At 24.1% G+C, this 16434-nt stretch overlaps 1 protein-coding gene and 1 long non-coding RNA gene across 2 annotated transcripts in view; one reads left to right on the top strand and one right to left on the bottom strand.

Annotated features, from left to right (window-relative positions):
- Nucleotides 1-16434, bottom strand: part of LOC122513085 — a 162466-nt gene that overhangs the window by 117032 nt on the left and 29000 nt on the right. The gene's annotated exons all lie outside the window — the stretch shown is intronic.
- The window catches only part of LOC122513084, a 51186-nt gene that overhangs the window by 12643 nt on the left and 22109 nt on the right, over nt 1-16434 (top strand). The window contains exons 3-5 of the mRNA XM_043629323.1: nt 3548-3748; nt 7012-7154; nt 11348-11548. Of these exons, the coding sequence (XP_043485258.1) occupies nt 3548-3748; nt 7012-7154; nt 11348-11548 (545 nt within the window). The remainder of the gene's footprint in view (nt 1-3547; nt 3749-7011; nt 7155-11347; nt 11549-16434) is intronic.

Raw genomic sequence — 16434 nt, 5'->3', positions numbered from 1 at the left:
AACTTTTCTTCTTTTGAAGCTATGAAGACTTAGTGCTTATCCCAGTTGCACAAGTCGAATAGACGTCTTGAAATATAAGAAGCACTCAAACCCGTTTAGGAATGTCTTGAAAAATTCTTTAAATATCTCTTCTTCCAAGTTTCTATTTTTACAAAAAATTATTTCAATAATAATTAAGTAAACACAAACATAAATTATAACAAACTTTTTATATTTTTAATTTTCAATTTAGTAGAGACTAGAGAGACAATATATATTTTGATAATAAACTTATTTTTTAAATGTCGTGAAGAAATATTACTCCAAAAAGTTTTTAGACAAAAAATAAAAATTTCTTGTCCTCTATGTAGCCATATAAATTTTTTTCCGATTGGAGAATCAATTTTTATACAGAGTAAAGAGGGGTAAAAAGACACTTTTTTATTTTCTACGCTAAAAAATCATAATTTTAAATTTCTTTTTCAAATTTCTAACTAAGTAGATACTATAAAACTTTAGTTTTTAAGCCTATCAAAATCTTTATAGAACATTTTTTGTATTCCATGAACAGGGCTCGAACCAGTGAAAGTATTTAAAAATACGGACTTTACGGAACAAAAATGAAAAATTACGGACCATTTACGAACCAAGCTGACAAAAATATAACCAGTCCGAGTCAAATAAGAGAACATTTTACTTAAAACTAGAAATTAAATTTTTCATAACTATAAAACATGAAGATATTTCTTCATGTTTTATAATAAATAAAGATATTAACCCAGTGATAAAATCATTATCATTTCAATTATTATTTTCAAGAATTCTTAACTAAAATTCTTCTTAAAATCGATTATTTTTAATAATTTGAGAGAAAGTTCTTTGACAATTTTCAAATTCATTTGTTTACAATATTATCAATTTTACGAAATTTCAATTATTCGTAAATTCTTCAATTAAATATTTATAAAATGAAAACTTGAAATAATTTCCAACAAAAATTCAATTAAACTTTTTCAAAAAAATTAAATCCACAGAATTGTTAGTTAAAAATGTGAAAAATTCAAATTTTCAAAGATTCTAATCTGAAATCTTTTCAAAATTCAATTATTTCTAAAAATTTACGCTCTAATGCTTTTAATATTCATATTTTTATGAGAAAATTCTACTAAAATTCAATTATTTAAATACAAAAAAAAATTTATTGAATAATTGCGTGTTTCTCAAAATTGAATTCTCATAAAGAATTTTATTAATAAATTTTTAAATAATTCAATTCTTTTGACGAATTTTAATAAAATTTTTAAGAATTACGGTTTTTCGAGGAATTTGATTAAAATTGTAGGTCTGTGAAGCTGGCCAAATCACTTTCATAAAAATGAATTTGAATTATACCATTAATTAATGGTATAATTCAAATTCATTTTTATGAAAGTGGTTCGGCCAGCTTCGCAGACCTTAAAATTGTATTAAAAATAATTAAAATTCTGCAATGAGTTTTATTATTTATCAAAATAATTGAATTCCTAATAAGAATTTTATTATTTACCAAAATAATTGAATCCCTGTAAAAATTTTATTATTTATGAAAATAATTGAATGATTGAGAAGAAATTTATAAAAAAAAATGTAAATAATGAAATTCCTGTGAAATTTTTATTATTTTTTAAAAATAATTAAATGTTTGTGTATAGAATTTTATTAAATTGTTTTTTAAATAATTGAATTCTTTTGAAAAATTTTATTAGAATAGTAAATGCCTATTAAAAATCATTGAATTGAAGAATATTCTTGAAAATAATTGAAATTTTGCCAAGAATTGTATTAACATTTTTTAAAATAAATGAATTTCGGAGAAGAATTTAATTAGGTAAAGATTATTGAAATTTTGGCAAGAATATTATTACAATTTTTGAAAACAATTGAATTTTTGCGAAGAATTTTATTATTTGAAAAGATAATAATTGAAATTTTGACGAGAAGTTTTTCAAAACAATTAATTCTACAGAATTGCAATTTATAAAAGTATCAAAAATTTTAATTTTCAAAGCTTTTAATTTGAAACCTTTTCAAAATTCAATTTTTTCTAAAAATCCATGCTCCAATGCTTTTATTATTCAATTATTCATTATATAAAATTTCAAAAAAAATTAATTTTCATATCAGTTTTGATTAGAAAATTCTACGAGAATTCAATTATTTAAATACAAAAATAAATAATTTATTGAATAATTGATTACTTCTTCACACTAAAAAAAAAGTTTTACTTTTAGCCCGTTTTCGAGGCTGAATTTACGGTGTAAACGGAGTCAGCCCCATTAAACAAGGACAGACTTATGTGAAATACATGGGCTGAATTTAAGGTGTAAACGGAGTCAGACTTTTTTTTTCCTGTGTTAAGAATAAATTCTCATAAAGAATTTTATCAATAAATTTTTAAATAATTGAATTCTTTTGATGAATGTTAATCAAATTTTTATGAATAATTACATTTTTCGAGGAATTCGAATAAAATTGTATTAAAAATAATCAAAATTCTTCCATAAATTTTATTATTTATGAAAATAATTGAATTATGACTAAGAAATTTATATAAAATTTGTAAATAATTGAATTTCTTTGGAATTTTTATTATTTTTTGAAAATAATTAAAGGTTTGTGTAGAATTTTATTAAATTTTGTTTTAAATAATTGAATTCTTTTGGAAAATTTTATTAGAATAGTAGATACCTATTAATAATCATTGAATTGAGGAAAATTTTTGAAAATAATTGAAATTTTGGCAAGAATTTAATTAAAATTTTTGAAAATAATATTGAATTTCGGGGAAGAATTTAATTATTTCTAAAGATAATTGAAATTTTGACGAGAATTTAAAAAAAATTTTGAACATAATTGAATTTTTGCGAAAAATTTTATTACTTTTGAAAATAATTGAATTTCTAATCATTTGTCTCTAAAATTATCCAAATTATATCATACAATTTACGGACCTTTTTCAATCAAATTACGGACTTTACTGACCTTTTTTAAAAAAAAACGGACTTTTACGGGATTTACGGACCTAGTTCGTGCCCTGCACTGTCATGAAAGATCTAATTTTTAAAAGTTTTACGAAAGCACTGAAAGTGGCTCTTTTGTCCCAACTGGTAAGGGAAAAAAGCCACTTTGAGATTTTGGCAAAATATTGTTTTAAATTTTTGTGTTATTATATTTTTCTTTTATTTATATGACAAATAAATAATTTAAAAGAGCTTTTAGCATTTGGAATTATATTTTATGTTAACTTTACCTGTTTTCGATTCACAGTCATCGAAATGTTTTAACTCTTTAATAAAAATTGCAATAACAACTATAGTGCTTTAAATAAAAGATCCAGACTAGAATAAAAAATTTCGTGTTAACTATAATTATTAAACTTATATTCTAAGTGGCTGGTAAAACAGTTCGATAGTTTTAATATAAAACCAAAATGGCTATTTTACCCCACTCTGCTCTAAATAGGAAAATTTGAAAATATAAAATATATAGAGAGAAAATAATGTCATAAAACATTTATTTTCTGTTTCAGTTAACTTTTGATACTTTTACGGTAGGACGCTTTCAATCTTTTACCTCAGAAGGATGTCCTGACGGGTATATGAGTATAAGGGAAGAAGGACGTCCAGCAACTGATGGACAGTGGTGTGGTAGTGCATGGGGTTACACTGTATATTACAGTGAGACTCATTCAATAAATTTAACACTTTTCTTATCACGTCTTTCCGAACAGGTGCGTTTTCCCCTTTTTCTCCACCTTTTAATATTAAAAAATTGCTCATTCTTTTATGCTTTTTACTAAATTTAATTCTCGTGTATTTACTCTCTAAATTTTAATTAGTTAAAAATAAATAATTTTACATTAAAAAATCACTCTTTGATTCAAGTATATTAGTAAGTAATATTTTACTAATAAAAAATAGTTAATAATATAGCTAATTATTACTTAAATTTACTTTAAAGTTAGGTTAAAATAAATTATTGATAACTAATTCATTTAGTAAAATTTGACTACTTTTTTGTTATTTATTTACTAACAATTATAGTTATTTTTTACTAATTACTGAAACAAAAAGTCAGTCATACTCTCTAAATTTAAAGTAGTAAAAATCTTTACTAATTTGAATTAGTGACTGACTTTTAGGTTTAAATTAGTAAACTTTACTAATAAATAGTCATTTTTACTAATTTATTAATAAAATTTACTAATACAAAAGCAAAAAGTCGGCACTAATTCATAATAAACAATTTTACTATTAATTATTTTTAACTATAATCCAGATTTAGAGAGTAAAAAAAAATAATTAACTCTTTATATCTTACTTAGTAAAAATTAAGCCACTAATTAAGATAAGTAATAACAATATTCTTCAATTTTTAGTAAAATACTACCATTTTGTTATTTAGTACTTAATTCAAGTTTTTTTACTACAATTTTTAGTTATTAATGTAGTGTTGCTACGATCGATTCTCAATCGACTAATTCTCGACAAAATCATACAAATCGTCAAAAAGACAATTAAAACAATTGAATTTTATATTTTCAGTAAGCATTTATATTCTTAAATTTCTATCCAACCAAAGTCAATCAAAAGATTAATTTTGCATAAAAATTAAAAAATAAATTTCATTTGACTTAAATAATTTAATTTCATATAAAATAATAATCGAGATAATCTGTCCTCACGTGAAGTTAATTTTTTTTGAAGCTGAAGTCCGCAACGTTTTTAAAAACGAAAAATCAAAAAAGAATTTTTTTTCAAGTTAAATTCATCTCTAATTTTCATGTTTCTTAATTTTTAAGAAATTAATTGTTGCTTAAGATACAATTATTAAAAATTAACATGAATTAGAATCAAAAATAAAAAAACCGTCCCTTTATTTTTTCGTTTTCGTTTTTAAAAACGTTGCGGACTTCAGCATCATAATTTTTTTTATTCCATTTTTTTGTTTTATAGTTCGAATTGTCATATGTCAAACGTTTGACAGTTAAGTAATATGTATAAATAATAAAATAAGTGTAGTAGGAAAATTTAACCCAAATTTCAAAAACTCAATAAAGAGGTACAGTTGAAATTTATAAAAACAATTTATTAATTTAGGAATTATTTATTTTTGTATTTAAATAATTAATTTCTCGACTTAAATTCTGATAAGAATTTTAGTTAAAACTTTAGAAAATAATTAGGAGTGTTAAAGGAGGATTCTTTAGAAATAATTAAATTTCAAAATGTTTTTAAATTAAAATCTTTAAAATTCTAGTTGCTGCAAAAGTATTGATAACCTTTAGAGGTTATCGACCTTTAATAATCTTTAAATACAAAAAATGATTAATTTATTATAGGTTCCTTAAAAATTAAAAGTTTTGAATAATATTATTCAAAAATTCCAAAGAAATAATTGAATTTTGGAAGACTTGCAGTTCAAAATTTCATAGAAAATTTTTCCAATGGTTTTACATTGAAATTATTCCGAAATTTTAAACAAATAAAGAACAATAAGTATATTTAAATATTTATTTTACAAAAATGATTAAAATTTGAAAGATTTAATTATTGAAAATTCTGAAAAAATTAGGTTTTTGAAAAATAGTAATTCTAATTTTTTCAAGTTAGGGTAAACCAGACAGTAGTCGGCCACTTAAGAAAATCTTTTTAATAAATACTGTTTAAAAATTACAATAAAAATTTCTTTAAAATTTCTTTCATGTGTAATTGTTTCTAATGTTCCTACAAAACTAGTATACCAATCATGTTTACAAAAAAATTTTCTTATTCGTTAAAAAAATTTACAAAAAAAAGTAAGAATCCGACAGTAGTCGGACACTTAAAAAAGCTTTCAAAAACCGTCTAAAAAATTTTTTTTTCTTTTACAAAAGTTTAGATTTGTTTATGATCACCTTAGAAATGATTAGCAACAAACAAAATATTTTTATCTCATACGGTTTTATAGCTATTCAAATTTGAAACGAAAATAATTTTAAAAAAATTAAAACAATTTGAAATTTTGTAAAATTTTATTTTAAAGAATTTTATTTTTTCATCTTTACAAATTATATATAAATATAATTGCGTATTTTTAAAAATACATTATTTTATGAATTTACAAAAATTATTCAATTTAAATAATTCAATTCTTGTAGTTAAATTCTGATAGGAATTGATTAAAAAATATTTCAGTTAAAATTTTAAAAAAAAATTGAATATTTAAAGCGTTATAATAACAGAAATTTTATGCCAAATGAATTTTGGTTTTTTTTAAATCAGAATTATGTTAAATGACTTTTATGTCAAATGAACTTTAGGTCAAATGAATTTTATGTCAAACAAATAATTTTTTTTTAATATAATCGATAAAATTGAATTTTGTCAAAAAATCGAAAAAAGCAGAAAAGTGATTACTATCCGAAATCTAATAACTAGAAAAATGACAAAAATTTGTATAAAAATCTTATTATTATAAATTAGTGGCTCACTTTCTACTAATTTGAATTTATTTATAATTAATTCATTTATTTAGATACAAAACAAACAAATTTAGAGAGAAAAACTTTATGAAACTTGATAAAAAAAAGTTGAACCAAAAAAATAATAATTTCCTACTTTTAAAATTGTAATAATTTCAAGCAAACATTTTTCCTCTATACTTGGTAGGAAAAAAAATTGCAGCTAATTGAAAAGTCTTTCGTAATAAATTTGAACTGATAATGAAGATAAATAAGATGGATTAAAACGTTATTAAAACTTGTACAACATGAGTTGCGTCAGAAAAAGCTCACTTTGCTTTGAAATTAAGGTTTTCTGCAAAAGGATCTACTTATATAGATTCTTTTTTTTTCTTTCTTTTTTTTTGTTTCTTCGAGAGAAACGAGAGGAGAAACTTTTTTAACGCGAAGCAGGGAGTGTGGCTTTTTTCACGCAGACCTTTACTTTATTTCGTGAAACTTTTGCGACCTTTATTTTCAAGCCATCACAAGAGAATATCCGTTTTCTACAGGGCACGGACTACAACTTTGACTTCAAACTATCGTATAAGTTCTTGAAGCGTAGCGAAGCTCACCTGAGATATGGGAACAGTACCATGGCCACGTGGCGTGGTGAATTAGTGAATGGCACTTACTGTGATCGAGTTTTAACCAGGTAAGAATATCACTTATGAAAAATTGTTTCTATTATCATAATTTCTCTATATCTACTTAGTTGATATTTATAATTTAGAGATTTACTGATTAGTTTCAAATTTACAACGTATAATCAATGATGTCGAAGAAAAAATATTTTACTTAGTAAATTTTTAATCCAGTATCAATAAGAAATCTTCATATATCCTCAGCATATGGAAAATTTTGTTTTAAATTTTTCTGATAGCAACTATTTTAAACAGAAAAATTGGTAAACATAAAAGTTTTATTGTTTTCTGTGTGAAAAAAATTTTTTTTTCTTTACTCGTTAATTCTGAACGTTGTAAATTTCGCCGACGTCGTTGATTAAAAATGTATCACAAAAAAAAACGAATTTAATTTTGGTCTGACTGTAACTGACATTTTTCATCACTGATAGGCACGATATCAAAAATTTAGTAGGTGGTCACTTTTCCTAAAAAATATTTTCTAATCCTTTTTGTCTAAAAAAACGATTTCTAACGAAATCTGTTTTCTAAAGAAAAGTTTTTCTAAAAAGTTATGATTTCTAATATTTATTTTTCTGAAATTTGTGAAATTCTATATATAATTTTGATGAAAGTTAGAAAATTGTTAAAAAATTAAGATTAGGAAATAGAAACTATTTTGCATATTTTCTGCTTCTTAATCACAATTCTATTCACAAAATTATGAGTTTTTTTTAAAAAAGAAGAAAAAACTTTATAAAATTCCTATTTCTTATCACAATTTTTAAACAAAATTCTGTTCTTCTTTGAAAAAAAGAAATAATAATTTGCATCATTGTTATACAAAAATTTACAAAATTAATATATTTATAAAACATTTTTTTAGAATATTTCTTTAGGGAAAAAATCCCTATAATTTCTATATTGTTGATTACGATTTTTAACTAGATTATTTAAAAATTTTGTTAAAAAATTTGCACAATTTCTATTTTTTATTTTACAGTTTTTTAACGAAATCTCAAGTATTTTTTTTTTAGAATTACAAAATGTTCATAAATTTTATTTTATTAATCATATACCTATTGATTATTACAAAAATTGAATATTGTTAGAAAATAAATTTGAAAATTACCTTTATAGAAGATGAAATTTTTAGAAAATGATCGTTATTAAAAGATAGAAAATTAGAACATCACCTTCATTAGAAAAAACTTTTTTAGAAATTCACCTTTATTAGAAAAAAATTTTAGAAAATAAAAAATTAGAAAATACATTTTAGAAAAACTGTACCCTAACCAAAAATTGTTTTCTGACTAAAAATTTAGTTTACTACTGATGCCAAAATTAGAAGAATATAATATGTGACTAAAACTTTTTACTACTAATACTTTTTTTTAAATATAGGCCTCGAATCGACTTTAAAGCACAAAAGAGTCGTTTAAAACGATTCGAAGAGCAAGAAGAAATCGGAAAAGTTGTTCATTTTTTCAGAATTATCACAAATTTGATTTTGTATATCTCTGATTTTCCCTGATTTCCAAAAATAATTTGTAACTTTTTCTCTTGTCCAGATAATACCTTCAATTCTAAGTTTTCATAAAATTCAATTATTTCTAAATATTTTTTTTTATATTTTTCATAGTTCAGGTATTTCAAAAATAATTATTATTTCTAAAAATTGTAATAAAACCTTTTCATTTTTTTTCATTCCTATAAAATTTGATATTTTCAATTTCTAAAAAAATTGTTAAATTCATTATTTTTGGTTATTCAATTCATTACAAAAGAATTTTAAATAAAATTTTCTGTATCGAATATTTATAGAAGTTGTAAATCAAATTAATTTCAAATTCAATAGTTTTGTTAATTAAATATTTAAATCTTATTGTAATTTATTTTCTCATTAAATTTTTGATAAATTTTCAATAAATATTATTTTTAATATTATTAAACTTCTACATCAATTAAAACTTTCAAAAATTTTCAAATTGGAAACCTTCTGAAATTTAATTATTTTTAAAAATTGCAACTGTAACTTCTCTAAAATTCAATTATTTTTTTGGAATTTTTTAACTAAAATTCGTCTTTTAATCAATTATTTTTGTTAATATTCAGAAAGTTGTTTAAGAATTCAGTCATTAAAAAAAAATTGTCTCTATTACTTAAAATAATTAAAATATTTAAATATTTCGTTATTATGAAAATGACCGAGTGATAAAATCATTATTTTATATTTAAATATTTCTATTTATAAATTTTCTCTTTAAAAATTTCCACTGTAACTGTTCCAATATTTTGCAGAATTTTTAAGTAAAATTCTTCTCTACATCAATATTATTTTTAAATATTTTCAGGAATTTTTTATTAAATTCTTTCTTGAATTTGTAACATTTATAAAAATTTGATATTTTTTACGATATTGAAGTCCAAAACGTTGATCAAGGAAAAAAACTTGTTTAATGAATTCAAATATTATTTATTACTTTTGAGAAAATTGTTCCACTTCCCTGATTTTGTAACCTATGTCAACTCAGTTATTATCAGAATTCCTAAAAATGAAAAATGACTAATTCCAAAAAAATATTTAAAACTCAATTTTTTATATTAATTTTAAGGGTTCATACCACTTTGTCATCTTCAAAAAAGCAAAAAAAAATTTATTATGGATTTCGAAAGTAAAATATGTCAAAAATGTGGTGTAAAATTTTTAGAAAGATCCCAGCACTCAAAATATATTTTTTTCAATGCTATTTGAGCGCGTACACGGCTATGTAAGTATAAAACAAAAACTTTAAACGCGTTTTTCTCAAAACCATATTTTTCCATGCTGCGGGATGTTTTTTTCGGAAACTACTGGACCGATTCTCAAATTTTTTTTACGAAAATCTTCGTCACATGAGTGGGTATCGCCGGAACTATAATTATTTAAAAATATTCATTTTTACTATTTTTTTAAACCAAAAAACTGCAAAAAAAAACTTTAATTTTCGAAAAAAAAAATTTAAATTGCCGCCATTTTGTTATTTTTGCATAAAAATTAAAAATTCTAGTTCGGGCGATAGGCACAGTCCTAGTGAAGATAAATCAATTTGAATTTTGTATTTTAGATTTTTCTAACTTGAGAAATCAATCCCGCAGCTGGCATCGATATTTTTAGCAGGTCTAAAATTATTGTTAAATTTTAAATAAACAAATAATATTTTTTAAGTAAAATAAGGTTTTTTATACAGTTAAAGAGTGTATTTATTGAACTAAAAAAAATGCAGATTAATATAATCCATAGGAATCGTAAAAAAAATTCTAGAAAATAGCTTCATTTTTAAGCGTGTAAAGTGGTATGAACCCTTAATGAATGTGCTTGACTAAAATATTTTTTTTACTACTGATACCAAATTTAGAAGAATGTAAAGTCTGACTGTAACTACTCTTTACTACTAATACTATAATATTTCTTCAAAAAAATTAATGAACTACTAGAAAAGAACAAAATTTATTGATTTTTGTTTAAAGCATATTACGAACATATTCTAAAAATTAAAAAATTTAAATTGTCAATAAACAATAATAAACAATGGAAATTTTTTATAAACGGGAAAAATTCGTTGGTAAATTATTAATTTTTCTCCAACATATTTATATTATAATATATATATATACATATATATTTAGACTGACAAGACTTTATTTCTATTTTCTGACACGATTATGATTAATTACCTTAATTGAAAATTGTTTCAAGTAAAACAAAAGGAAAATAAACTTTCTTTTTCTTTATATTCGTCTCTCACAGAAAAATTGAAACGTGTCTGTAATTTATCTGCTTTTTTTCCTTCCCCCAAACCCCATTATATCAAAGCAGTATTACAAGTTTTGTCGCTTTCCTTTTGTTCCTTATTTTCCCATTTCATCTTTTCCTACTCAAACTTTATATCGAAATCTATATTCATAAATTACCTTCTAATATATATGACAATTGAATTCCAGTTATATTATAGTTGAAAGAAAGTTTGCTAAGAAAAGAAAGTTAAAAAGAATGTTTCTTTTTTTTTGTATATAAAGAAAATAATTAAAAAGAAAAATCCAATTCTTTATTCCATTTGTAATGTACCAACAAACTAGTAATTAATTTATTGTGAAAAGTCTATTTCTGTATCTATATATAAAAGTAAAGTGTAACTTTTTGGAAAACTTGAGAGAAGAGTGCATTTCTCGTCAACTTTTTTAGGTGCGACACACGCGCTTGTCGGCTCCAATCGCCAAACTATCCCGGTGTTTATCCGAGGAACGTGACCTGCTACTATCGTGTCGAGCAAAAACGTGCCCCGCCGGGACATCGTGCACTTCTCGCTGTTAGTCAGCGGAACAGTCACAAGATACACATCAAGGACCAGATCGTCAAATACGACAGAAGTCAACGAATATTAAAGTTAGTGTAGAGAAAACTAACGAGAAAAGGAAACATTTCATTCCTCCAGAATGAAACAAACTCTCCAAGACAAAATCAAATACTCCTCATTCATGTCATTTCTGTTTACTTTAAAAACTATAAATCTGTATGTGTGTGTAAAAATCTAGAACAAGTTTGACCCTAATATCAAACTAATATAGGGGAGAGTGGGGCAAGACGGGGTACCGGCCCTATTTAACAAACGAATTAACCAATCGCGATTATATTTTACATAATACTGCACCGAGACGATAGTTTCTTGTTTACAAAACCTAAAAGCCATGAGAACAAATCTTTTATCTGTTTTACTAAAAAAGCTGTTTTCGACGATTTTCTTGTGAATTTTTCACTTTTTTTAGGAGGTGTTTATTATATAATAATAACAGTTAATGAACTATATTAAATTTTTTATAACTGGCAATGGTTACAGAAGAAGGGAAGCATTTGTTTTTTTCTTTGTTGAATCGTAAATTGTAGTAATTAATCGTTTTATTAAATTTCGTAGGTGCGGGCAAGATGGGGTTCACAAATTAAGCAAAAAAAAAAGAGAAATAAGAGAAGTTAAGAAAACTACTAAAATCAAGACTGAATAAAATAAGAGTGACCAAAAAGAAAAAAGCTTGTCAGGTTAAATCATCAATTAGCGATGGTAAAGTGGAAAATACACCTTGTCTCTATTGTAATGGTTATTATTTAGACTCAAATGAAGGCTGGGCTGCTTTTTTTGTCTGCGGCCAATGGGCTCACTGCAGTTATGCATGAAGATGAAGATCCAACCTTTACTTGTGAAATTTGTCGACAGAAATAGGTTGTTTTTTGTTAGTACCCCATCTTACCCGCCGGTGGGGCAAGATGGGGAGATTTGCAATTTTTCAATATTATTAATTATAAGTTTTTTTAAGAAACAGATGGCCTTTGTACGCTTTTTTATTATTACGAAAGACTGATTCCCAAAGATGATAATTAAAAATAATAATAAAGTATATATTCGATAATTTTCGTTTTTTTGCGCTTTAAACCTTAAGTACCCCGTCTTGCCCCACTCTCCCCTATACGACCTTTTTTTACTTCTTTTTTGTTTTTTACACACGTCAGGAGAGAGGAGAAAATAAGCTAAGCTTTTTCCGATGCACTAGCGCGTCAAAATATATATTTTTGTTCGGCAAAATTCTAGAAACTTTATCTAAATTTTGCCACTTGACTGACTTGACTGTGATCTAAATGTATTAAGTTCATTGCCACTTGAACTGCTTTTTAGAACATCTTAGGCAAAATGTAAGACAGTTTTTCTAAGGATATCAAATTGAGACCAAAAATGAATCAAAAGTGTTGCGAAGCAACATTTTGATTCTTTTTTTGTCTCAATTTGATATCCTTAAAAAAACTTTGAACACAAAAGTAGGGTACGTGTTATAATTTGGAAAGAATAAAAAATGCCTCAAAGCCAAAATTTAGATAAAAATCAAAATTCGAGAGCGAATTGTATATAAGTTTAAAATTTATGAAACTGAAGTTACCAACGTTGATTCAACGAAAAACTTTTTTAAAAAAATTTTCTCAGGATACAAATTTTTCTTGTTTACTTTTAACCCAAGTAAACCCTCTAAAAATATGTAAGATGTTGTAAACTATCGATATTACAACACGATTACAACATCTTACATATTATTAATTTGACCGAGTGATAAAATCAGGAGTTCTATATTAAACCTTCTAAACCCTAAAATAAAAAAAAACATGGGAAAAACAGTGATTTTTAATTTTTTTGTCGATTTTTTTTTTAAAATCACGCAATTTCAATTAAATTAATAATTCCTCGCATCGGTAGTCATTTTTTTCTTTTGATAATTGATTTTTCTGGCATTAAACGTTATTTTAAAAAATTTCAAGTATAATTCCAAGTCGGGAAAAGCAGTGATTTTGGTTTTTTGTCACGGATTTTTGGAAAATGCGAGAATTTTAATTAATTTAATAATTCCTCGCCTCGGTAGTTACTTTTTTCTTGTGATAATTGTTTATTTTAATATTGGACACTATTTAAAAAAAATTTTAAGTGATTCCAAGTCGGGGAAAGCAGTGATTTTTATTTTTTTTTGTCGAATTTTTTCCAAAAATCACGAAATTTTAAGTAAATTAATAATTCCTTGCCTCGGTAGTCGTTTTTTTCTTTTGATAATTGTTTATTCTACTGTTGTGTGCCATTTTAAAAAAAATGTTAAGTAGTTCCAAGTCGGGGAAAGCAGTGATTTTGATTTTTTTAAATGAAATTTCATAATTTTTGGAAAAAAATCGACAAAAAAAATCAAAATCACTGCTTTCCCGGACTTGGCACAGAGAAAAGCGAGTGTTGTTTTTGATGCGGGTAAATTTTGGTAGGGTAATTTTAGTGAGGATAAATTTTCTATAATAGAAAATTTACCTTATTTTCGGTGTTAAAATAACACTTCCGAGCTAAAGTTTTATGCAGACACTTTTAACACCGAATTCAGTGTTAAAATAACACTCACTTTTTTCTGTGGGAATGACTTGAAATTTTTTTTAAAATAACGTCCAATGCCAGAATAAACAATTATCAAAAGAAAAAAATGGCTACTGAGACGAGGAAACATAAATTAATTTGAAATTTTGATATTTTTGGAAAATTCGTGACACAAAAAATTAAAAATCACTGTTTTCCCCGACTTGGAATCATTTAAAATTTTTTTTTAAATAGCGTCTAATATAAAAATAAACAATAATCAAAAGAAAAAAGTAACTACCGAAGCGAAAAATTATTAAATTACTTGAAATTCTCGAATTTTCCAAAAATCCGTGACAAAAAAACCAAAATTATTGTTTTCCCCGATTTGAAATCTTTTGAAAATTTTTTTAAATAGCGTCTAATATTAAAATAAACAATTATCAAAAGAGAAAAACGATTACCGAGCCGAAAAATGATTAATTTACTTAAAATTTCGTGATTTTTGGAAAAAATTCGAAAAAAAAAATAAAAATCACTGCTTTCCCTGACATGGAATGACTTTAAATTTTTTTAAAATAACGTCTAATGTCAAAATAAACAATTATCTAAAGAAAAAAATGACTACCGAGGCGAGGAAACATTAATTAATTTGAAATTGCGAAATTTTTGGAAAATTCGTGACACAAAAAAATTAAAAATCACTGTTTTCCCCGACTTGGAATCACTTAAAATTTCTTTTAAATAGTGTCTAATATTAAAATAAACAATTATCAAAAGAAAAATATAACTACCGAGGCAAGGAATTATTAAATGAATTAAAATTCTCGGATTTTCCAAAAATCCGTGACAAAAAACCAAAATCACTGCTTTCCCCGACTTGGAATTACTTGAAATTTTTTAAAATAACGTCTAATGTTAAATTAAACAATTATCAAAAGAAAAAAATGACTACCGATGCGAGGAATTATTAATTTAATTGAAATTGCGTGATTTAAAAAAAAATCGACAAAAAAATTAAAAATCACTATTTTTCCCATGTTTTTTTTTATTTTAGGGTTTAGAGGGTTTACTTGGGTTAAAAGTAAACAAGAAAAATTTGTATCCTGAGAAAAATTTTTTTTTTAAGTTTTTCGATGAACCAACGTTGGTAATTTCAGTTTCATAAAATTTACGTGAATCGAAATCGGAGGTCAAGAGACTAATTTAACTTCTAAACTTAGGACAAATATCATGGGACACAAGGTGAACATTTACAACACAAAATTGGGGTCAAAATTTGAAAAACTTAACATAAGGACCATTTTTTCAAACGATTAGTTTAGTAACGATAATTATACTAAAACATTATGCTAAAAATGACGGAATTTAAATTTTTCTTAAACAATAAATAAAGCTGAAACTGGCAACCGGTTATTAGCACCCACTTATAATTTTGAAAATTGAGTTAAATATTTTTTGTTGTTTAAAATCAACATAACATTTTTAAAAACTAACTTGGTGCGGATAACTGTGTATGATATAATTTCAGCTTAATGAACAATAATAATAGATAATTTTCATTAAGAATAATAGATCATTTTTATAAACAATTTTTACTAACAATATCAGCCATTACAATACAAAATAATGAAATCTCTATTCAAATAATAAAAAGTAAAACTCACAACTCTAAGGAACACTTACATTAAAATTTAAAACCAAAATTAAAAAGAAGTTATATTTAAATTTTAATTTTTAAAACTTTTAAGCAAAAGAAGAAAATATTAATAGCATTTTTAGGATTTACATTAAAAAAATACAAAAACTTACTTTTTTCAAACTTTTTAAATTTAAAAACTTTTATAACTCAGAATTACAGAGGAATATTGATACCAAAAACACTACAAAAAGTACCTAACATTTTTCAAAATTTTCAATTTGAAGCCAAAATAAAATGAATCGTTGCATTAATTTTTCTTTTTTAAAAATGTTGCGCACTTCAGCCTCATCTAATGTTATAAAATAAAGGTCTCTGGAAAGAGCGTCGACGATCAGCGTCAAAAATTATTATTTTGTTTACTAATTTAAACCGGTAATACAAGATTTTTAAAAAACTATAAATTAGCAAAAGGATTTCGTTTATTCATTGAATTCAAAATACTAAACTTAGTAATATTTCACTTTTCAACTTTTACTTTTAAACTATTATAAGAAACTAATTTTCAAACATGAAGATGCGTCTCTCTATTTAAATAAATCAAAATTTCATTATGATTGTTATTTTCAGTGAAGAATACCTATAAATTCAGTAATTTTAAAACTAATTTCAAGTTGAATTTTGCACTGTAAAAAGAATGTTATTTTAAGGCCTATACTTCAATTAAAAACACTCTTTTCAACTGTAACTACATTATACTTGGAAAAC

This window comes from Leptopilina heterotoma, unplaced genomic scaffold (assembly GCF_015476425.1).
Source record: "Leptopilina heterotoma isolate Lh14 unplaced genomic scaffold, ASM1547642v1 Lhet_134, whole genome shotgun sequence".
NCBI classification, from domain to species: domain Eukaryota; kingdom Metazoa; phylum Arthropoda; class Insecta; order Hymenoptera; family Figitidae; genus Leptopilina; species Leptopilina heterotoma.
The sequence above is the reverse complement of the archived record's forward strand: the minus strand, read 5'-3'. Positions and strand labels throughout refer to the sequence as shown.